Below are 24,324 nucleotides of genomic sequence, written 5' to 3'. Positions count from 1 at the left end.
TGATTGGATTCAAGATTGTTGTCATTAGACCATGAATGACTTAAAGAAGATAATACATTTCTCAACAGTGTCAAAAAAATTCATTGTTATAGTTAAGCAAGGAACAGGAGGAATAGGATTTGCACCATAGACTATAGATACATCTAGACGCCACCCGTTGCATTGCTAAATGAAGCTGCGTGCCATGCGTTTGGTTTGTGAGTGAGCGAACGCATTCGTCTACAAATGTTCGAGACTATAGACCATTTCGGTAGTGCTCGCACTAGACGCTGAGAATTAAAATATAATTTTCTATTTTTTTACGTTATATAGTATTTTTAAGCGGTCAAAATGCAACCATTAGGTAAAGATATCCATAATTTAAGTCATTTTAAAGAAACACTAGGTCACTGATATTAAAATATATAATAATATACAAATAAATTATCACGAACATGTATCAACTTACCTATGAAACGTAATACCATCTTCTTGCTTATCAGTACGGCTACCATATTTTAATACAACACACAGAACCATCTTTCCTACTTAATTAACTAAAAATATTTACCACTGACTTTATGTTTAACACAAAAAATAGCAATTTAGCAACACGAGCTACGACGCTACGTGAAGCGATTCACCGCGATTTGTCAGCGATACTTTTGGAAACTAACTAAAACATATGTAGACCTTTTATCTTACTCTAGCGCGTGTCACAGAGATTATAAGTGTGCCGAATACTTTCTCACTCGCACTCATGCATCGTTTTTGTTCAGGCCTTGATTTGCACCATTGATTCATTATATAGGATAGGCCTTTAGCATAGTATATTAGTCTATGGCCTTTAGATTCACATAGATTTGATGACCTACACATTTCCTGATTGTCGGTATTATTAAACGGTATGCAACCAATGAGGTATCGACTGATTAATATGAAGTGGTTTTCAGCCAACGAAATTTTATATTAAGTTTGCCCAAACTGATGGTGGGCAATGTATGATTCTCATTTGTAAGAATGTCTTCATTAGTGCAGTGAAAAAATCAAACCTCATTGATTTGCACCCTTATTTTAACTGGTATGGTTATAGTCACCCGGCCAGCCCCTTATAATCAAATCCAAATTTGTTTAATCACCTGAGATTTGAAAACCCTCATTTGTGGTGTATACACAATATGTTTAAAGCATAAAAATATACATAATATTTAAATAAATAATCAGTCCTTATGTATAGGCAAGGTCTCTCAGCCAAAGTTGGTGCGACACAGATACGGAAGATTGTGTGTATTGCTGAATTTCTAAAGAATACAGTATTCTTTTACAGGTGTTCCTTTTTTGAATGCTCTGTGTGAGTATTTGGCCGCCTCAACCTACATACTCATAGGTACTTGTAGTGGTTATTTATTTTCTTCTAGCAGCATTTTCTTCATCTAATATTACCACTTTATCTGTATGCTCTACAGCCTTTGTAGAGACTCCAAGGGTCCAAGGCCATTGTTTTTGAAATTTCATCTTCTTTTCCAGCTAACCTAGATAGAATTTTAGTATATTTCCAATACCTACATTGCATTCGAGGCGCAATTTTGCTTGTAAAATGAAAAAAAAACAGACTTCATGATGGATTCGCTATTTATTTTCTTCATAGTTTTGGATGTTCACTTTTTGTGAAATTTGCGAATTTTGAAATTGGAAAGAAGATATGACGTGGAAAATTTGAGGCCTCTTAATTAAATTGTATGTGGCAATACTGAATAATGAAATAATTGGAACTTGGCAACACATATCCCAAACTGACAGGTCAGAGTCCATCGTCAACTATTCGATAACTTAATTAAAATTATTGTAACAGTGCGTTGATTTTATTTTCTTTATCGCCAGACCAGACCTTGCACAAAAATGGCATCGTTTATCACAAAAAACCTCTTGAAGGTTCCTCTCGGACTTTCACCGGCTTCCATCAAATATGGTAAGTGCTTAAATTATTGTGACGTATTCTATCTAACTAGTGCAAAATAATCAATCCACAAATTAAATTGAAATTTAGTAGGTAATATGTCAAAATTAACGGGTTCTAAGTGCAATGTACAAACAAATATTGACCCAAGTTATTCCTCATACTTCTGTCATAAGAATATCTATGAAATTATATCATTTTGCTGGTAGCAATGTTTGTGCTAAAAAAGAAATTTGAAGAAAGATGACAATGATTGAACCTGGTAAGATTTTCTGTAATCATTTATGTTTTGTAGCTGGAGCCAGGAGTCTATCATCAGGAACAGCTTTGTACCAAAAAAAGAGTGTCGTTGATAAAACTGGAAAGAATGTGGTCCTTGTGGATGGAGTGAGGACTCCTTTCCTACTCTCCTTTACCGACTACAGCAAGCTCATGCCTCATGACCTCGCCAGACACGCTCTTTTGTAAGAAGTTCCTTATTTTAATCAGAATAGTAATTGTATTGTGTAGCAGGGAAGTGTGGCTTTGCATGGCTTCAAATTTAATATCATTTTACCATTTATTTACAAATGCTTTAAGGGATAATTCAAAAAAAATGGTGTACCTATTTGTAAATTGTCGACAGAATAAATTGTTTATATCAACATTTCGATAATATCATATTATTAAATGTCTTGATGCAAGTCCCATGTTTTTTTGTATTCCGTCACAGATGGAAAACATTGTTCACACATGGATGCAGCATTGCAGACTTATCCTTTTTCTTGCTAGATCTAGTATATTTGAATAAGCATCTAGCTTAGAAAATATGCAACTGTCATAATTATAATATAATTTGTAATATAATATAATGCCATATTATGGCATTCAATCTAGTGTGTTTGACACTACAAATGGCTTAAATTTTTTTTATTATATTGTAGTTAGGAATATTACATTAAATTAGTAAGTGCTTAAATGATATTGAAAGCTATTTATTTAATTTCTGGTTAAAAAATGACATGTCAGATTTTCAGGTGAAGAGGCAGATGTATACGTCACTAGTCTAACTCGCAGCTTTGTTTACATTTTTTCGCTATCCGTTAAATAGCCGATACATGGTGAAGTTGCGTTTAATAATCCATGGCATTTCATGCATGAGGTTCTGAGTATTTTGACAGCAGTTAAAGCTGATGTTAATTGTTTCACCACATTCTGATCCGTTTTGGTTTTACGTTTGTCTTGTGGGAAAAGAATTTAAACTGGAAATGCGCATTCCACATGCATCAACGACATTCATTCATCACCCTTGCGGAAACAAATATAAAAATTGACAAATTGAACATATTTTCTTAACGACCAGTATCAATGTCCAATGAGATAACTTGGACTTGGCTTAATACCGTAGATAGATAAATAATTATGATGTAAGGTTTTGCTAGTCATATTATGTAGTAGTTTTTTTTAATGGTTATATTATAACATGGATCCTGTGCATAATTGAAGAAAATTTACCTATATTTGTTTATTCAATTTAATTTTGTTGGAATAATATTAATTATATACTTTAGCCACACTTATTATTCACTCATATGCCATACATTTATTTTATTGTCTATGGTTAATTAAATAAAGTTTATTGTCATCATTCTCTTGTGACACCTAAAACTAGCCACTTCAAACTGTTTTACTTCGATCATCCGCATTAATGCTAACAAATTTTTTCTTTTTATTTTAATTACTTTTTAAGATAATATATGAATTATTAAGAATGTATATAATTCAGAACCCGCAGAAATATACTTGTTAGAAAAAAATATTGGCGCAGGGCGTGACTCCAAACGATGTATGTTCCCAAATTTAGCCACCTTTATTATACCTGATCATGATGAAATGAACCAATAACTATGCTTCCAAGATATTTATCAAATTTCGTTAATATCGCCAACCATTATGATTCAATTACCTTAATTCCTAGACGACGTAAGGATCTCTCCAAATTTTTGTTTTAATGTACTTGCACTTAATAATCCACTAACCATTTTTTTTCACAAGATTTAAGAGCATACATCAGTGAAACGGCAAATAATTTTCAACAGTAGGTGGGATGAAATTTGGCACTCGTCGCCAATCGGAGACCCACAGTCGAGGTGTGAGCACGTTAATTTGTTTTGTGATGGCGTCGGTGGAATATATTCTTAAATCGTGTAAAGATGACTAAAAAACGTTATGCATGTACGTACTTGAAAAAAAAACATGTCAATGAATATACTTACTATTATTATTACCAATATAACAATAAACATAACATTAAATGGACGCATGTTGAATTTTTATGACAAATTATATTTTGTTCGGCTCGCATCATTTGCACAATCCGCGCATCGCCTTTTCACAATCTTTTTAGACAATGCCTCAGCTGAAGTATAGCCTTAAGAATATATCACTCTTTACTGATCGATGCATTGTTTTCTGGAGAATTTTATTCTTGAATATTTTTATAGCTTTCTCCTGTTTCTCCAGTTGGCTTCAGGTTTCACTACCATACATAACTAACGGTTTCACGGTCATGTTGTATACTCGGAGTTTCGTCGTATTGGACAGCAACTTTTGTACCTGAATAGATTCTTTTCAGTCTGGTGATGAGTTCGAGGTTCATTTTGTTTTTTGTCCATTTTGGAGATCTTGGTTCTCAAATACTTAAAGAAACAGAAACATTTTCATATATCGAATTGCGTACTAAAATATTTCTTGGATGTCTGTTCTTCTTTGACATCCTTAAGTAGTTAGTCTTCTCAACGTTTATTTTAAGTTTTATTCACTTAAAATGTCGCAAATATGCTTGAGCACCGCCAGATCATCTGAATGGCATCAATAAGTAAAGAATATTTTAAAACAATAATAAAAAATACATCTAATACTCAAATATTTATAAAATTTCATGTTCATGAGTAAGTAATAAGAAATGGTATGTGTATTATAATAATTATCTTATCTTACCACCAAATTTTTCTTGCAGTTGATGCATAATATTATCTTTGATGTTGATTTATTATTACAAATTAATGTTGCAGGGGTCTTCTGCAGAAGACGGGGCTGGACAAGAATCTGGTGGAGTACATAGTGTATGGTACGGTAATCCAGGAAGTGAAGACGAGCAACATTGCGAGGGAGGCGGCCATCACTGCCGGCTTCAGTGACAAGACGCCCGCTCACACTGTCACCATGGCCTGTATCAGCTCCAACCAAGCCATCACCACAGGTCACACATTTATGCTGGATCTGTTTATTGGATTAGATAGTCAATCTCCTCAGTACTGGGCGCATTCCCATATTATATGTCTTTCTAATAAAAATAAAGCAAACTGGAAATGGAAATCTATTCTTGCGTGTGAAAGATCTTAATTGAAAAAAAAAAAACTATAAAATGCAATCTTCTTCTATGCCAGGGGTTCATAAAGAGCTAATTTTAAAATCGAAAATATTTGGTCAGCCTCACATTCTTTTTGAAAATATTTACTGTAAATTTATATTTTCAATTCAAATTTCTGTTATTTAAACACAGATGATGCCAGTAGTGACACACACATAACTTCGACCTTGCCTGTATCTCTCTTCCCTTTATACATGCGAATGTTTACACATACAGTCAAACTTGGTTATTACGATCACGGATATAGCGAGATCTTGGATGTAATGAGGAAACATTCGTTGACATTTTAGTTTATGATACATTTATTCACTGTTATAACGAGCAACTTATCGGATATACCGAGCTAAAATATCGTCAAAAATTTTCTGTTAAAACTGTTAATGTGTCGATCGTTTTAAAATATTTCGACCCTAAGCAATAAAATCCGACCGTAGACCGATGCCGCCAGAATCGGATTACGTTTATGACACTAGTTAAGTATCTAAGTACTTACCTAATTGGTGTTTTCGCCGACAATATTGAAAAAGTATCCACGCATATGGTTTAAATAAGTAAAAAATTCAAGGTTTGTGAAGTAAGTAGGTACCTACCAGCGTTCATTACAATAAATCACTTTTGTAGTTTATGAATGCCATGCTTGATTTTTACGATGGCTTTCAGATTTTTTGTTTTCGACTTTTTGTGTTATATGACCGATCATTTAAAAATACCTATTCTCTGTTATAACGAGTAAGGCTTATAAAGAGCAAATTCAGTCGGTCCCACCTTCCTCGTAATAACCAAGTTCGACTGTATATTAAAATGTTTGACCATTTATTTTCATTGAAGGTTATATTAAAAGTAATTTGTGATATTCCATACTAGGAAAAATAATATTCAGATAAAATATTATAAAAGTTGACTGGCTTTTTTTTATGTTAAAAAAATTATCAAGATTCTCGTTCGCGAGACACATTAAAACCCAAGTGGGATACAATTGGCCCACACGGGACACAATTTGTAAACCCTGAATTTGAATGTGAATTTATTATATAAGTAAAACTGAAGAAAACGTAATTAATACTATCGACTGAGGACTTGTTGGCAATTGAATTTAATTTTCAATGAATGATTATATTATACTATTCCATATGAGCTAGTTTTAGTAATACGAATTTCACCGTTTGGAATCAGGAGCCTAAAGATGCCAAAAGGCGAAACGCACCTTGCTAAAACTGATTTGTATGGATTAGTACAAAACTCTCATCGATAAGATGTTACTAAGTAATCAGTGTTTGCTCCTAAGTGGGGGATACGGTCGTCCATAGTGTAGTTACTAAGACAAATGATTAATGTACAATACATAATTAATTTTCTTTACTGTTATTTCTCAGTGGAAAGGCCGCAGTTTGTTAAATAAATAACAATATTTTTTGTTGTTTTATTTTTATAGTACCTACTTAGTCTATTAAATTTTTTGCCAACTACCCACCAGTTGGTTTTGCCTCGACCGTTCACCAAGAAAATACTAAAAGTTTCCTGGAATATTATTAAGTTTAATCTCTTTGGCGGAATGTTTGTCGATGCTGATGATGTAATTATACACAGGTATCGGCATGATCGCGTGCGGAGCTTATGACGTGATCGTAGCGGGAGGAGTAGAGTTCATGTCGGACGTGCCCATCCGACACAGCCGCAAGATGCGCTCACTGTTGCTGCGCGCCAATAAAGCCAAGACTCCAATGCAGCGCCTGCAGCTCGTGGCTAGTCTCCGGCCAGGATTCTTCATGCCAGAGGTGATAACTTAGCAGAGACCAGATTTGAATTCTGTCAGAAGAATAAAATACATATTCTAGTTTTGCCTTCGTAACCGGCTATATGTTTTTTTTTGCAAAAGTTGTTAAAAAAAAAAAATCCCCAATTGAAATTTAATTATACATTATAATATTTTTTCAAGAGGTTCAGTGTTCAAAGTAGGTATTTGATCGTAATTCTTGAATTATCATAGATTGTTTTAAAATATTCATACTTAGTCGTAATACAAGTGATAATTTATTTTTCCATTGACTTGAATTGAATTCGACGTGGATCTTGGCTGCCTCCCAAAGAGGTTTCTTAACACATTTTTTTAATCAGAATATACCTTTTCAGAGCCAAGGATTTCAATTTGTTCTATATTACAAAGTAAAAATGTGAAACAGCCAATTTTGTTAGATATTTTATTTTGCAATGTTCTGAAATAATGTTTTCCATTAAAAACCTTACAATGTATTTCATCTATTTAGGAAAGCACTCTGATTAATAATAAAATGGATTCAGAACATGAAAAAGAATTTTTTTTAACAACTACTATATTTATAATAATTGAATTATTAGCTCCCAGCTGTAGCGGAGTTTTCAACAAACGAAACGATGGGATGCTCAGCTGACCGTTTGGCTGCCGCGTTTGGTGCCACGCGACTCGAGCAAGACGAATATGCGCTGCGCTCCCACACACTCGCCTACAAAGCAGCCGAGTCCGGATACTTCACTGATGTCATACCAGTCAAAGGTCCGTATACAACATCTCCACTCTTCGTACTTTCGTAGTCTATGTCGACTCTGTAGGTAGACCATACGAACACCGATTGTGTGCCTACTAGAATCCCTATCTTCATATGTCGCATCACATCCGGTAGCTACATTTAGCTACTACAAATGGTTTTTAGCTGCCTTACAGAATGCTTGAAAAAGATGTGGGCTAAGTTAAGACACTTCAGACCCCTGTAGTACATGACTAAGTCAGATCCAATACTACATTTTCACTTTTGACAAGAGGCTGTATAGTCTGCTTTCTTATCTACTCGTGACAGCCAAAGTCATACGTATGAGTGTGAAAATCGTAGCCGATTGTGGCACGGCTGTCATTTTGGTGATTTTTCAATTAATCTTGTTTAAGTGTGTAGGCATGCAATGCGAAAGTTTGACACCGCAAGTATCCCCCCCTATTGCGTCAGTTAGACGGCAGCGACTTGCCTGCGCGGTATAGTTTGTGCAAAAAATACGGAACACTTGTCAGTTTGCGCGAGCTACAGTTTTCCCATCCATACACACGGGCTTTCCGATACAAACCGGTTTGCGCAGGTAAGCTTGTAAAATATAGGATGATTTACATCAAAAAATACTGCACATAGATTGACACGCAAAAATAACTGATTCTGATAAAGAACACTGTAATTTGAGGTGGAAAATTTTCAAGTACTAATTTCTCAAAAAAAAAACTATTTTTGCGGAATACCTGTTTTAATTTTTACCATATATTGTATGTATACACTATATGCCGCTTTCACTAATTGGACACTTGGCTGGATTTTGGGGTGGCGGATTACTGAGAGAGTACTGTATGTACACAAATTATACTTTTTTAGGGCGCCGTGAAACTAAAAATGGCTTTTAACCCTCCTCCCGCTAACGGCATCTAGAAATGCCCATGATAGTTAAACCGTTCACCGCTAAGGGCATCCAGAAGTGCCCATAAGTTTCTACCTCCGTATTTTCGTAATTCGGCGAGTAATACAGTCGAAATTTGTTTGAAAAACTAGCTGGGTTATTCCTTTACTGACATCTGTGACTTTTTTTCAATAAGACTTTTTAGATAATTCGAAATTAAGCAAAGACACATACCCTGTCGATATTGGAGTAAAACAGATTTCCAATGATTGGTTTCAAAATTTACCGCTAGTTGCTTTGCGCAATTTGCGCCGGCGCGAATTGATGTTAATGATCTCATACATGAAATCGGCTAGTGCGGTGATAATTTTCAACAGTCGATTGCTTTCGTGTTGTGATTGATACATTTCAAAGTTTTTTACGGTTTTCTATAAAATTATTATTGATGCGCCATTCTGTTAATAATTAATTATGTGCGTTAATTCTTTAAATGAAAAGTGATTTTATGAATTAAATCAGTGGTTGTAAAGTGAAAACGAAATTATTAACACATAAATAATTTAAAATTCCTATAATAAATCTTTTGTACTGTATGGAAATACATACGAAAAATTGAGAATAAGTAAATAATAATCTGTAAAATATTTAAATTTAAATTAAAAAATGTAGAATAGATTTTCAAAATTCACGGCCACTCATTTTTATTTCAAGGAAAGTGATGATTAAAATTCTTCTCATTTTAGTCGAATAAAGAACTAAGAATAAAATTTAATATTATTGTGTAGTGAATTAAAACTTTAAATTTCCTCAAAACTGTTAAGTTATAATAGCATATTTAGTGTTTAAATAAAAATGTCTATCCCTGATGTTGAATGTTTGGATTCGGACTATGAGATGGAAAGTGATAATGAAGAAGCTGCGCTAGTAGAACATCCCGACGATGTTGACGAGCCTTCCAATATAGGCAGTGATGAAGGAGTGGCTGAACCGTCTACCAGTGCAGCACCAGACAGTTTACTCCAATCGTGGACTGCGGGTCCCTTCGTGCCGATCACATACGATTTTGATAGTTTCAACTCAGGCGTTAACCCTAGTGTACAGCTCAATGAAAATTCCACAGAAATGGAATTTTTTCGTCATTTTCTTAACAAAACAATAATGAATACCATAGTTAACCATACAAATAATTACCACAACCATATGCTCAACACACAAGCCCACACTCCGAATGCAAGGATCCATGCCTGGTATGATACGAGGGTGGGTCAATAATTCCTTAGAAAAAAGCATTAAAACAGGTTTTATTTTTGTATTTTTTTTTTATTTCTCAACATAATCTCCTTGGAGCTCAATACACTTGGTTAGACGTTTCTCAATTTTTTTTAAACCATCAGAAAAATAAGTTTTCGGAAGGTCCTCAAAATAAGCATTTGTCCGATCGATGACTTCTTCATTTGAAAAAAAACGTTGTCCACTTAGCCATTTTTTTTAGTTTGGGAAAAGGAAAAAGTCACTGGGGGCTAAATCTGGCGAATACGGTGGGTGGTCGACCAATTCGAACTTCAATTCTTCAATTTTAGCCATTGATCGTAAACATGTGTGAACACGGGCATTGTCCTGATGAAAGAGGATTTTTTTCCTGTTTAAATGAGGCCGTTTTTCTTCAATTTTGTTTTTTAGCTGGTCCAATAAAGATGCATAATAATCCCCTGTTATTGTTTTTCCTTTTTCCAAATAGTCAACGAAAATAATTTCACGTGCATCCCAAAATACAGTAGCCATAACCTTACCAGCTGATTTTACGGTTTTCGCCTTCTTTGGACATGGTTTGCCTTCGCAATCCACTGTTTTGACTGTTCTTTTGTCTCGGGAGTATAGTGGTGTATCCATGTTTCATCTGCAGTCACAAAGCGATGAAAAAATTCATCCGGATTGCGTTGCATGAGCGACAACAGGGCTTTAGAGGCCACCACCCTACTGCGTTTATTGTCGACTGTGAGCAAACGCGGCACCCATCTTGCAGAAATATTTTTCATGCCCAATTTGTCATGTAAAATAGAAATGACGCTACATTTTGAGATCCCTGTAACCTCAATTATCTCACTCAACTTTAATCTTCGGTCACTTAACACCATATCGTGGATTTTATTGATCATTTCTGGTGTAGTCACCTCTACAGTACGTCCTGAGCGTGGTTCATCCTTTGTTGATGTACGACCACGTTTAAATTCATTTAACCAGTTATAAATAGTTACAAGTGAAGGAGCAGATATGCCGTGAACTAAATCCAACTCATTTTTTATTTCCTTTGCTGTTAACCCTTTTATATTAAAATGTTTAATAACAACTCTAAGCTCAATTTTCTCCATTTTCCATTTTTCCATTTTCCACAAGCAAATTTTTTTTTTAAATGTACGAGAAACACACAACAACCCGACCAATCTGATTGAAACTTCGCAGCATACTGAATCGGTAGTGCCGCTGTATGAAAACAAACCGCTTGCAGTACTAGTCGCGCCACCTGTCGGCTTTTCTAAGGACTTATTGACCCACCCTCGTACATGCCCAGAAGAGATGTATGTTTTTTATGCTGTATCAATGTTGATGACAAGAAATCGCCATCTCACAATTGAAGAACATTGGAGTGCTGATCCATTATTAAATTCTAAAATATTTGGCCAAACTATGATAAGAGATCGGTATGAGTTGATTCTACAAATGCTACATTACTCTGATACCCAAATCCCTACTGGAGATCGTCTTTATAAAGTGCGCTCACTTCTTGACCACTGCAGAAAAATATTCAAAGAAACAATGCTACCAAACGAAAATCTCTGCATCGACGAAAGTATCATTGTTTTTAAAGGGAGATTAATATTCAAACAATTTATACCGTCAAAAAGACATAGGTTTGGAATCAAATTATTTGTGATTTGTGATGTGGAAACCGGTTATATTTTAGACTTTATTATTTATTGTGGTGTAGAAACCGAAATAAGTGATAGTGAACTTTTGGGAATATCTGGGGCTGTTGTCACCACTTTGATGAAGGATTATTTTGGTAAAGGGCATAAACTATTTTGTGATAATTGGTACAGCAGCCCAGAATTATTTCAGTTTCTACATAAAAAAAAGACAAATGCTTGCGGCACGGTACGTAAAACACGAAAGTCAATGCCAAAATTTGATAAACTGAAGAAAGGACAAGTAAAATCTCTTAACCGTGGCCCATTGCTCGTGTTAAAATGGCATGATAGGCGGGAAGTGCATATGATCAGTACCATGCACGATGACTCCATGGTACCGACAGATAAAATTAATAGGGCCACAGGACAACCCATTATAAAACCACAATGCGTTGTGGATTATAATAAAAATATGGGCACGGTAGACAAAGCTGACATGATGTTGAGCAGACTCTCGTGTATGCGAAAGAGTCTTAAGTGGTATAAAAAGGTTGGATTCCACATCATAGATTTATTTTTATTAAATAGTAGCATACTTTACAAAGTTATCACCGGTAAAAAAATTAGTTTAGCTGAATTTCAATTAAACGTAATCCGGCAATTAATCGAAACATATGGCAGTGCCTCAAGACCATCGACATCACAAACTACTCGTGTAGTTAATAACCCAAAAAGAATTTTAAAAACAGAACTCCTAAGACATTTACCCCGTAAAATTCCTCCAACAGTAAATAAAACAAAACCATATCGAAGATGTCGTGTGTGTATTGCTTCAACTACTAAAGATAAAAAAAGAAAAATGACGAACATTATGTGTGAAGCATGTGATGTCGCTTTATGCTCTGTGCCCTGTTTTTATGACTACCATGACAAAATCAATTTTTGAAATATAGTTAAGCCATAAACATTAATTAGGTGTGACTGAAATATGAGACCAAGTTGTAAGGAAATAATATAACAATAACGATTGTGTGCGTTCTGTGTTGGTGTTAAAAAACGTGTGAACATTAATCATCGGCGCAAGTGTCTACCACTTATCCGGTATCATAGAGGCCACTTCACTCTGCGGTATGTACTCCAAGCGTGCTTTATTATGTATGACAGAATTTCTTAAAGCTCTGTTGCTTAATTTACGATCTTTTTGTTTATTTTCACATGCTGTAAAATTAAAAGGAATGTTTTATTATAGCTAGAGCCACTCAGTGGATTTTTAGGTACATTTTTAATGACGTTTCGGTATGATTTATGAATCGTAAAAATCGCAGCGCGCCCGAACAAGTACATGAGCGAAATTATGTCGCGATAAAAAGGTTAAACCACTGACATAACCTGTTATTTTGTATTTAATACATATGTATGTGCTTTCAGTTGATGGTCGTGACAAACTGGTGGAAAAAGACAACGGCATTCGAGTGTCCACTTCGGAGCAGTTGGCCAAATTGAAGCCGGCCTTCATTAAGCCGCACGGCACTGTCACAGCTGCCAACTCTTCATATCTTGTAAGCGTACTTTCCTATACTTTAGTCCTGTTCCGTACCTTAAAAAATATTTTTCTAATAGGTATGTTTCTGAGGTATCCCAAATTATGTATAACTTACATAAATCTTGCTTGTTCTTCTGGCTCTTTTTTATAATGCGTTAATGACCATATTATTATTATCCCGGCATTGTCAAAACCTAATCTTGAAATCCCGAGGTTGAATTCAAGAATAACTACTATTCCTTATTTAATAATATCGACGAGTTCTGTCAGAACGATTGCAATTCTATCAATACATGCATCAACGAAAATATAATTAAGTTATTTGTTGAAATTTGGTTTCCAGACGGACGGAGCTTCAGCATGCTTGATCATGTCGGAGGCTAAGGCCAAGCAGCTGGGACTGAAGCCCAAAGCTTACCTCAGGGACTTTGTGTATGTTTCACAGGTAAATGAATCCTTTATATTGATTAAATGTTTTTACTATCTTTAAAGTGATGATTAACCCTTTCCAGGCGACCGTATTCCAGTAGGATACAGCTAGTACGTAACAAGTGGGCGACCGTATAGCGGTCAGATACGCAAACCTTGACCTGTCGATAAGGCAGGAAATATTATTCATACGACACTGAGAATTGTATTAGAAAATAGCCCGATTCATCCGCCTACTGCCACCTACATAACTTTTTCGAAAATATTTTATTTTAATATCATAATCATCGATGTTTCAAACCCTTACGATTTATCGAGTTTCGCCGGCAGGCACATTTCGATTTGAAGGAGCGCGCGATTTTCGACGCCTGCGCAGTAAGCCATTTACATCACTCGCGGCTAGGACTGTGCAAGGAGTCAATATTGTGTTGATCTTTGTCGCGAACGCGTTACATCTTTTATGTGTGTCGTATTTTCGAGCATTGTAATTGAAAACTGATTTTAAAACAATTATATGTTTATTAACTTTCGACAAAACATTGTAAAAACATTTATATTTAAGTTGTGTGTTGACCGCGATTATTATAATTACGTTTTTGTACTTTTGTGTCCGTACTTTGAGTGAAATTTTAAACTGATATTAATAACTGGCGTGTGTACGTCTGGTTTTAATTACTTGTGTGTGTTTGAACTCGTGTTTATTGTCAGCGTAAAAAAACTTATTAAAAACAATTCAAATTTTTTGTCGAATTTAAAAAAAATATTTGTGCTTAAAAATGGCGGAAGAAAATGTAAATATAGGAGCAATCGTGATTGAAGAGTTGGGCTCGGATTACGACATGTCTGAAGACGAATTGGACCAACAGGACAGTGCCCGCGATGCAGATGATGTGGAGCGTGATATCGAAGAGCCTATTGAATTCTTACGATCTTGGAGAACGGGGCCTCATATTCCTATTATTCATGATTTTGATGATTTTCGATCTGGCGTGACATCGAATGACTTAGATGAAACCTCTCCCGAGTGTCTCTTTTTTGAACATTTTTTAAATGGTGATATTATGGTAAAAATTGTAAACCAAACAAACACTTTTTTTAATTTTACATACAATGTGACCAACCTTGGACCAAAATCGCGGTCACACAATTGGGAAGATACTACTGTGCCGGAACTCTATACGTTTTTTGCTGTATCCATGCTGATGACGAGAAATAAGCGCACATCAATAGAAGAGCATTGGAGTACCGACCCGTACTTGCACACAGATATTTTTGGTAATATAATGCCCAGGGATCGTTACCAGCTTATTTTACAGATGCTGCATTTTTCTGATCCCAATGTAACTACAACCACCCCAGACAGACTCGCTAAAATTAGATTACTATTGGAACACACGAGAAAGATATTCAGAGAGTCAATGATACCACACCAGAATCTGTGTATCGACGAATCCATCATAGTTTTTAAAGGTAGATTGATTTTTAAGCAGTTTATCCCATCTAAACGCCATCGCTTTGGAATAAAAATGTTCGTCCTGTGTGATGTTCTCACTGGATACATTATAGACTTCATTATTTATTGTGGAGAAGGGACCGATATAGAGGACATACACAATTTGGGAATTTCTGGTGCGGTCGTCACGACACTGCTAAATGACTATATCGGCAAAGGTCATACACTGTGGTGTGATAACTGGTACTCCAGTCCGGCGCTATTTAAATTTCTCCATGCTAATATGACCAATGCATGTGGAACGGTTAGGAAAAACCGAAAAGAGATGCCGGATTTTAAAAAATTGAAAAAGGGAGAGACTGAAGCTAAGTGCAACAGTCCCCTTTTAGCTCTAAAATGGCATGACAGAAGAGACGTACACATGCTGACCACGCTTCATGACGAATCTTTTGGCCCAACGGGAAATATAAACTTTAGGACTGGTGAGCCTATTCAAAAACCCAAATGTGTCATTGACTACAACAAAAATATGGGCACAGTTGACAAAGCCGACATGATGCTCAGTAGCTTGTCGTGCATGCGTAAGTCCATCAAATGGTATAAGAAAGTGGCGTTCCATATGATAGATTTATATTTATTAAATTCATTTTATTTGTATAAATTTATAACAGAACGTAAACAAACATTGGGTGAGTTTCAGCTTACCGTGATTAAACAATTAGTGGATAAATATAAAGTCAACCCTTCAAATACACCCCAACCTAGACCGTCAACAAGCGATAATCCAATTAGACTATTGCCGAAAACCGCGACACGACACTTGCCAGAGCTACTTCCGCCAACTAGAAATACCGATAAGCCTCGACGTCGATGTCATGTGTGTGGCAATTCGAAGAAAAACAAAAAAAAACAAACACTTTCCCGTTATGTTTGCGTAGCTTGTGATGTAGGATTATGTTTGAACCCATGCTATAAAATATACCACTCCACAAAACATTTTTAAAACTGTTATTGTGTGTGTTTTTTTTGTTAAGTTTTGTAAAAAATAAACTTAAGATTTAAATATTAAATGTGTCAATTAAAAATAATTAATGTGAATTCCTCACCCAAAAGGGGCATATGTTTAAAAATTCAAGTGTGTGATTAATTGATTTGTACCGTGAAATTAACGCATATCACGTATTGGGCAGTGCGTCGCAGAGCTCCAATTCGTTCTGCAAGCATGGCTGACGAATGATATGGGTGAGAATTTTGTTACTGAGATATTTGTTCGTGTATTTTTGAGTGCATTGGGCAATTAATTCCTATTTTATATGTGTCACAGCGATCTTTATGTGTTTGAAGGCAATAAATGTCAGACCACTCATTTTTTACTGCCGTATTTATTACGATAGAGCGAACAAAAACATTTCGTAAAAACGAACCGCAGACAGAGCTTATTCTGTATTGAAACTGACGCGGCGGCCGGGTTAAATTAGATGCAAGTCATTTTGCATTGCATGGGATGCCTTTATAATTGATTGATTTTAATGCTTTGATGAAACTTTTTGTTACAGGATCCCGTTGACCAGCTGTTGTTGGGACCGGCCTATGCCATTCCAAAAGTACTGGAGAAGTCCGGACTTTCCATGTCTGATATCGCCACTTGGGAAATTCACGAAGCTTTTGCTGTACGTATATGTTTGCTAGACCATATTATTTAAAATAAAATGTATACATAATAATGTCAATATCTTGTGATTGACCTTTGCGATGTTTTTATTTTTTAGGGTCAAATCTTGGCAAATCTCAAAGCCATGGATTCCGATTGGTTCTCCCAGAACTACCTCGGCAAACAGGCTAAGGTATGTGCAACACATTTCATCGAGATATTGCGTTAATAGAATAATAGATAGATTTCTTGAATGCATAAATTAAAAGTCAGTATAAAACAACAAATGAACAACATTTTGGGAAACTGTCATGCTCAGAACTTTAAAGAAAACCAGCTGTACCTGCAATTTGTCTAACATTGAAAAGAATTTATTTCAACACAATAATTTTAGATTCATTGAAATAATCAATTCAAGTAAAAATACAGTATATGCGATCCAATAAAAAATTGGGTAAGAGATGAATAAAATTGAATCGTAATTGTTCATGTACTAGGCAAGCTCTCGATTCAGCAGAACATGTGCAGATATTTTGTGTATGTTAATCGTGTCAAAAAGTTCAAACAAAAAGATGAAGGCTGGTAAACAAGCCATCATGTTTCAATGTTGATCCGGCAATTTGCAAAATATTAATTTTACTCTGGCTACCAAATCAACTATACTATAAACATACCACATAAGTGTGAAGTTTGATAGTTTTGACAGAAAATATGACATAGTTAGAGCGACGCCGAGTGAGAGAAAACGATGTAATAGCAGTCAGAAATAATAACGGTAACAGTAATTAAATTTACCCTGTGTAATTCGTGCGCAGTAGAAGAAATTGCAATCTGTGCAAATTCCAAGGTTAAGTTGTTCCACTATTAAAGTGCTTTTAATACTGAAATTTATTAGGGGCTCCGTCTTGTTATAGTTAAAATCTTTGTTCACACCGATAGATTAACTTAATTGTGTTATACATAATATGCTTTTTCAGGTGGGTGCTCCTGACATGAACAAATGGAATAACTGGGGAGGATCTCTTTCCATTGGTCATCCATTTGGTGCCACTGGGGTAAGAAATTTGTATTCTCATAATAATTAAAATTAATAAACATACTAAACTTTGTGAGTCATACTTTTAACTATGAATATGTACAAATTGCAGATGTTGATTAATTTTTAAAATTCAATTGAACCCTGCGTGTAACCAAACCATAATCGATAATAGTCAAAGATATTCGTCAGTCTATAAATATCTAAAATTATATTAGTTCATAAATAATTTTAGATATTTATAGATAGAAGAATATTTTTTATCTATTATGGTTTAGTTTCTGTAATATGTATGTTTAATTCAACAAAAACAAATAAGTATGACTGAAAAAGTGTGCACTATTTTTGTCGGATCGCCCATATCATACCTATGCTATGATGGTTTGGTTTAGGCAGGGTTTAATTGATTTTTACAAACTAACCAGCACGATCTGTAATTTGTATTTTTAGTTCAATGAAAACAAATAAGTAAGACTGACAAAGTTTAGTGTGAACTATTTATGTTGGATGTTAACAGCGTACCTCGCCACTGTAGTCTTATGATATAAGGTTATTTAGTTTTACATCACTTTCGGATGGATATGTCAGTTAGTTTTCTTTTCTTGTCGATATATATTACCAGTGGCGGCTCGACGACTTTCTAGGTGGAGGGGTTTAGACATTAATTATGAAATATACATACTTACCTACTTCATCATATTATACATTATCCACCAAGCTACTGATAATAATATGATTTTATTAATGACAAAATGAGTAACTTGAGTCATATAGTATCAAAAGTAGAACTGTCGCAAATATATCGAAATTCAACTAAGTATGCCAAATTATTCTTCTAACCATAATGTACGCCTAGCAATATAATATTCGAATCAAAATCATATCTGTGTCGTATAAAATTGTGATGGAAAATAGGGCTTGGTATCAGAATTAGAACTGTTCAATACTTTGGAAACAAAAGTAGAACTGTTGAATTTGAATTGAATTTCTAATTTTTAAATGTAGAATCATATTTAATGCTACGAGGGTGGGTCAATAAGTCCTTAGAAAAGCCGACAGGTGACGCGACTAGTACTGTAAGCGGTTTGTTTTCATGTAGCGGCACTACCGATTCAGTATGCTGCGAAGTTTCAATCAGATTGGTCGGGTTGTTGTGTGTTTCTCGTACATTTAAAAAAAAATTTGCTTGTGGAAAATGGAAAAATGGAAAATGGAGAAAATTGAGTTTAGAGCTGTTATTAAACATTTTAATATAAAAGGGTTAACAGCAAAGGATATAAAAAATGAGTTGGATTTAGTTCACGGCATATCTGCTCCTTCACTTGCAACTATTTATAACTGGTTAAATGAATTTAAACGTGGTCGTACATCAACAAAGGATGAACCACGCTCAGGACGTCCTGTAGAGGTGACTACACCAGAAATGATCAATAAAATCCACGATATGGTGTTAAGTGACCGAAGATTAGAGTTGAGTGAGATAATTGAGGTTACAGGGATCTCAAAAGGTAGCGTCATTTCTATTTTACATGACAAATTGGATATGAAAAATATTTCTGCAAGATGGGTGCCGCGTTTGCTCACAGTCGACAATAAACGCAATAGGGTGGTGGCCTCTAAAGCCCTGTTGTCGCTCATGCAACGCAATCCGGATGAATTTTTTCGTCGCTTTGTGACTGTAGATGAAACATGGATACACCACTATACTCCCGAGACGAAAGAACAGTCAAAGCAGTGGATTGCGAAGGCAAACCATGTCCAAAGAAGGCGAAAACCGTAAAATCAGCTGGTAAGGTTATGGCTACTGTATTTTGGGATGCACGTGAAATTATTTTCGTTGACTATTTGGAAAAAGGAAAAACAATAACAGGGGATTATTATGCATCTTTATTGGACCAGCTAAAAAACAAAATTGAAGAAAAACGGCCTCATCTAAACAGGAAAAAAATCCTCTTTCATCAGGACAATGCCCGTGTTCACACATGTTTACGATCAATGGCTAAAATTGAAGAATTGAAGTTCGAATTGGTCGACCACCCACCGTATTCGCCAGATTTAGCCCCCAGTGACTTTTTCCTTTTCCCAAACTTAAAAAAATGGCTAAGTGGACAACGTTTTTTTTCAAATGAAGAAGTCATCGATCGGACAAATGCTTATTTTGAGGACCTTCCGAAAACTTATTTTTCTGACGGTTTAAAAAAAATTGAGAAACGTCTAACCAAGTGTATTGAGCTCCAAGGAGATTATGTTGAGAAATAAAAAAAAAATACAAAAAAAAAAACTGTTTTAATGCTTTTTTCTAAGGAATTATTGACCCACCCTCGTATTATAATACTAAAAAACCCAACAACAAAACGTTTTTCGTCATTTTCTCGAAATGATGAATAACGCACAGATCTACTTTTGATACTATACGACTCACTTTTCAGAATAAATAATATGATTATCTGAGTCATTACTTGATCACATCTAAAAAGCGTGCTTAAAAATATTAACTTAATTAATAATACCATTATCAGTTTTGACCAAGGACGGCAACGGGATGGGACTTGAGTGACCACGATCGGCGACAAATAGACACCATAGCATTCTTAATTTGTAAATAGGTGTCACCGTGAAATAGGGCGAATTTAATTAAAATTAATTAGGTACTTAAGGGGGGACATGCTCAGCGTAGGTCAAAATAGAGCTTTTATTGCATTTTCAAAGTATGATCCTGGACATTCCTTAAACGTTGTCGATAATCTATTTATATAATTTTGAAGCCTTATTATCCTTTATATTTATTTTAAACATTTGATGACTGCATAAAGTATTTTTATTACATAAAATAGTATTCTTTTAAACCTCTTGCTCTAATGTTTTAGAATATTGTCATATTTCAGTACATGCATGTGCAGTGGTGTTAAGATTTTTTACATTTATTAATTTTTAAACGCATTTATAAAACCATTAGTATGATTTATGTCGACATTAGTATAGTGAAATATTTACGATAAAAAATTATATTGATAATCTCTGTGATCCCAAATTTGACAAGAATTAGGCATTTTATTATTAAAAAAATGGGCAAGATTATCACATTTGAAGATAATTCTAAAGATACTAATTATAAGCTATGTCTTTGACCATTCAAGTGTGATAAACATTCTACGAATAATGATATGAATGATAATAATTATTGACCTAAGAATAAGATAGTGTTTTTTTGAAATACGCCATTACTTTTAGCATAGAAATATGACTATATTCTAAAACATTAGAGCGAGAGGTTTAAAAGAATACTATTTTATTTAATAAAAATACTTTATGCAGTCATCAAATGCTTAAAATAAATATAAAGGATAATAAGGCTAATTATATAAATAGATTATCTACAACGTTTAAGGAATGTCCAGGATCATGCTTTGAAAATACAATAAAAGCTCCATTTTGACCTACGCTGAGCATGTCCACCCTTAAATACCGCGTAATCATCATTTTGTTATTACATAATTTACAATCATTGGTTTATGTATTTGTATAATAATAAATATCTCTATAAAATTGCGACGGTTTAGATAGATTAATTAAATTATATAATCCATTTAATCATGTAATTACAGTAAAACCTCGTTAATACGAATTCCATGGGACCGAAAATCGAAAAAAAATCGAATTACGAATTATGAAATGTATGGGGGGAAAATATTAAAATTATCGTTATAGATGTGCCTAACAAATTTCCGGTGCCGTGTGTGTTAATGGGTTATAAAATGTCAGGATTATTATTATTACCTTCTTAAAATAAGTAATTTATGATGTTTTACGAAAAGTCTGTCACAATTTTCAATGACTGGCTCATGAAATAGTGTACTTTATTACGATTTATTGAATATTTTTATATACCAGCACTACGAAATTTGAATTAAAGGTATGGTTTTATATGAAAATAATATTCAAGGGACTTTTTTTCGTGAAAATTTCGAATTACGGCGAATTTTGAATTATCCATGTTCTTATTAACGAGGTTCTACTGTAAGTAGGTATATTATGACAATGATACAAATGTCAGACGTGTATTTTTGACATGATAACAATGTGGGGATTGTCTCTACGAACCCTTAAGGTACAGCCGCCCTTGGATATTACTATATGACTATACATGTCAATGGTAAGCAAAATAGTCACATGTTGGCAAACTGAATAATCTTACAATCATATTTTTTTCTGTTCAAAGGTGAGGTTGGCTATGCACACTGCCAATCGTCTGGTGCGTGAGGACGGCCAGTTCGGAATCATCGCTGCGTGCGCTGCGGGAGGACAGGGAGTCGGAATGCTTCTTGAGAGACATCCTGATGCCACTCCCAACTAAAAAAAATCAACTATAATTGGTCAAATCTTGCTCAAATCAGTAAAACGTCTACCATCATCATTGGGTTATGCTCTTCTATGACAGTCAATATCTTTCTTCAGTTGTATATTAACTATATAGATGTTAATTATAATTAATAAAAGTTTTGTTTTCATAGGAATTGTTTTTTACAACCTGGGCTTATATAGATGGCTAAAACAGATATAAATATAGCCTCAAGATGCCGAAAGACGAATCTTGGATTGCTAAAAACGAATTCTATGAAATAGTACAAAACTTTGTTATCAAGTATCCTGAGCCGTCTTCCAATAATTGTTTCTAATTGATTATGGTAAGGTGCCCTCTGCACGTGACAGTGATTCTAAAGGGTGCTGTTATACGATGACGTTTTAGATTATTTTCCAGTTTTATGTCCAGCTGACGATGGATTTTATGTTTATCAGAACCATTCGAAAACAAATTTGACCATTTTATCAATTGTATTTATTTATACTCATTTAACATCCATTGCCAATCATTTTTGTGTTTTAGAATTTGTAAGAATTACATTTAGATGCGATTGGCAAGATATTTTATTTGTGTCTATGCAGAGATGAGACTTATGAGACGTTGATATAAGAGATTATGTTTTCAAATCTGATAATTAATAATACCCATATTATATTATACCCTGCTAAAACTGAGTTTAGGTAAATATAGGACTTTCAATAACATAAATTGGACATAGTTATGCAGAAAGTAGCCAGTCCATAAAAAATAAAAAAATGAGATATGATATAGATCAGATGCGAGAAGGTTTTCTCTACGTTCTACTGAAAATAGCCAGGCCATAGCAAAAATTATTCTTGAAATAAAATACTATTTACAATTTTACGTCATGTTGTTTCTAAAGTGCCATCTCAGCTCGACATTGTTGTGTACTGGCTACATTCTGCAAAACTACGTTCAATTATAAATACATATTCATAAATTATCATCTCTTAAATCTCATTTCTGCATTGAACTATGTTGTCATACTATAGAAAATTAGAATGTATAAAGTATAGGAACTTCCATACTGCTAAATGGTGGAATAAATATTTTTTTACGTGAACTGTTTTTAATGATATTAAACTAAGTAGGTATGTATCTGTCATGTTGGAGGAAGTGTTTTCTTCATGTTAAAATTATCGTTATGTAAATAAAACTTTGATAATTAAATTCGCTTCAAACCATTTCAAATACTTTTATTACATTCTATAATAAATTATTATATTTGCTTTTCGTTCTATGTAGTGGAACCTCGATTATCCGGATTATTCAAAACAAGCATAAGTTAGTTTTCTGAAATATTTATTTTCGCGATGTAAATATTTATTTTGAATATTATCGATATGCCACCTAAAAGAAACCTTTTGTACTATCATTAAAAGACAAAGTTGATATAATCAATGCTTTGAAAGGAGGTGACTCAGGAAATTTTTTGTTTAATAAATATGGCGTCGACACCTCAACTAATATATCGTCACTGTACAGGCCAATTGGCATAAACCTCAAATATGAAATCATTCAGGAAGTGAAAAAAACTGTGAGCATAGATTTATTTATTATTTTATTACAAATTGAGAATTTTCTTTTATTGACACACCAGTGGCTTGCGTTTAAAACTCATTGGATGCTAAAGACGCGTCTAGCGCGTAACGATTAGGTGGCCATTAGATATAATTAGCATGCTATTTAAATGTGGTAATTAATTAGTAATTATCTAGTCAGCGGTCAAAGCATTTGGCTCGAATATTTTCTGTCAAGATGCAAATGGCTTATAAAATAGTTTTGAATTATTTTGATATGAAATAATTTTTTAGGATTTATGATACTTGGCCAGGACGAATTCGCCTCATGCACCGCATGTCGAAATCGTCGATGTGATGTCACCGTTAATCCACATAACAAACGTTGCCAAATGGAGCTTCGCAGATTAGTCGAATGCGACAGAACAACAAATGCAACATGTCGAAGATCGACTCTTCTAACTTCTTGGTCGCGCGCGCTGAGATTGCGCGAAGCGCTCGTTGCGGACATTTGTTGTAGTAGCTAGACGTCAGTGGTCTCTCCACACACAACACATCAAACTGAGACATCAAAGAAACAAAAATGGCAGACGAACGCTTCAACATTATGACTGAATCCAATATATTCGCCTTCTACTTATATTTC

At 34.5% G+C, this 24,324-nt stretch overlaps 1 protein-coding gene across 1 annotated transcript; it reads left to right on the top strand.

The window, feature by feature from the left end:
• The first annotated feature begins 1,762 nt into the window (after positions 1-1,762).
• Mtpbeta (mitochondrial trifunctional protein beta subunit) lies at positions 1,763-23,343 on the top strand. Its single transcript, XM_085960828.1, has 11 exons — positions 1,763-1,948; positions 2,232-2,400; positions 4,990-5,177; positions 6,936-7,123; positions 7,704-7,878; positions 13,091-13,221; positions 13,549-13,650; positions 16,644-16,757; positions 16,857-16,931; positions 17,716-17,793; positions 21,994-23,343. Exons 1-11 carry the CDS (start codon positions 1,879-1,881, stop codon positions 22,126-22,128), a joined length of 1,425 nt encoding a protein of 474 aa, XP_085816954.1. The 5' UTR covers positions 1,763-1,878; the 3' UTR covers positions 22,129-23,343.
• Positions 23,344-24,324: the final 981 nt, after the last annotated feature.

The sequence above is a fragment of the Rhyacophila brunnea genome, unplaced genomic scaffold (assembly GCF_057557595.1).
Source record: "Rhyacophila brunnea isolate RB1 unplaced genomic scaffold, BYU_Rbru_1.0 scaffold_12, whole genome shotgun sequence".
Classification (NCBI taxonomy): Eukaryota; Metazoa; Arthropoda; class Insecta; order Trichoptera; family Rhyacophilidae; genus Rhyacophila; species Rhyacophila brunnea.
This window is presented reverse-complemented; position numbering and strand designations above follow the sequence as displayed.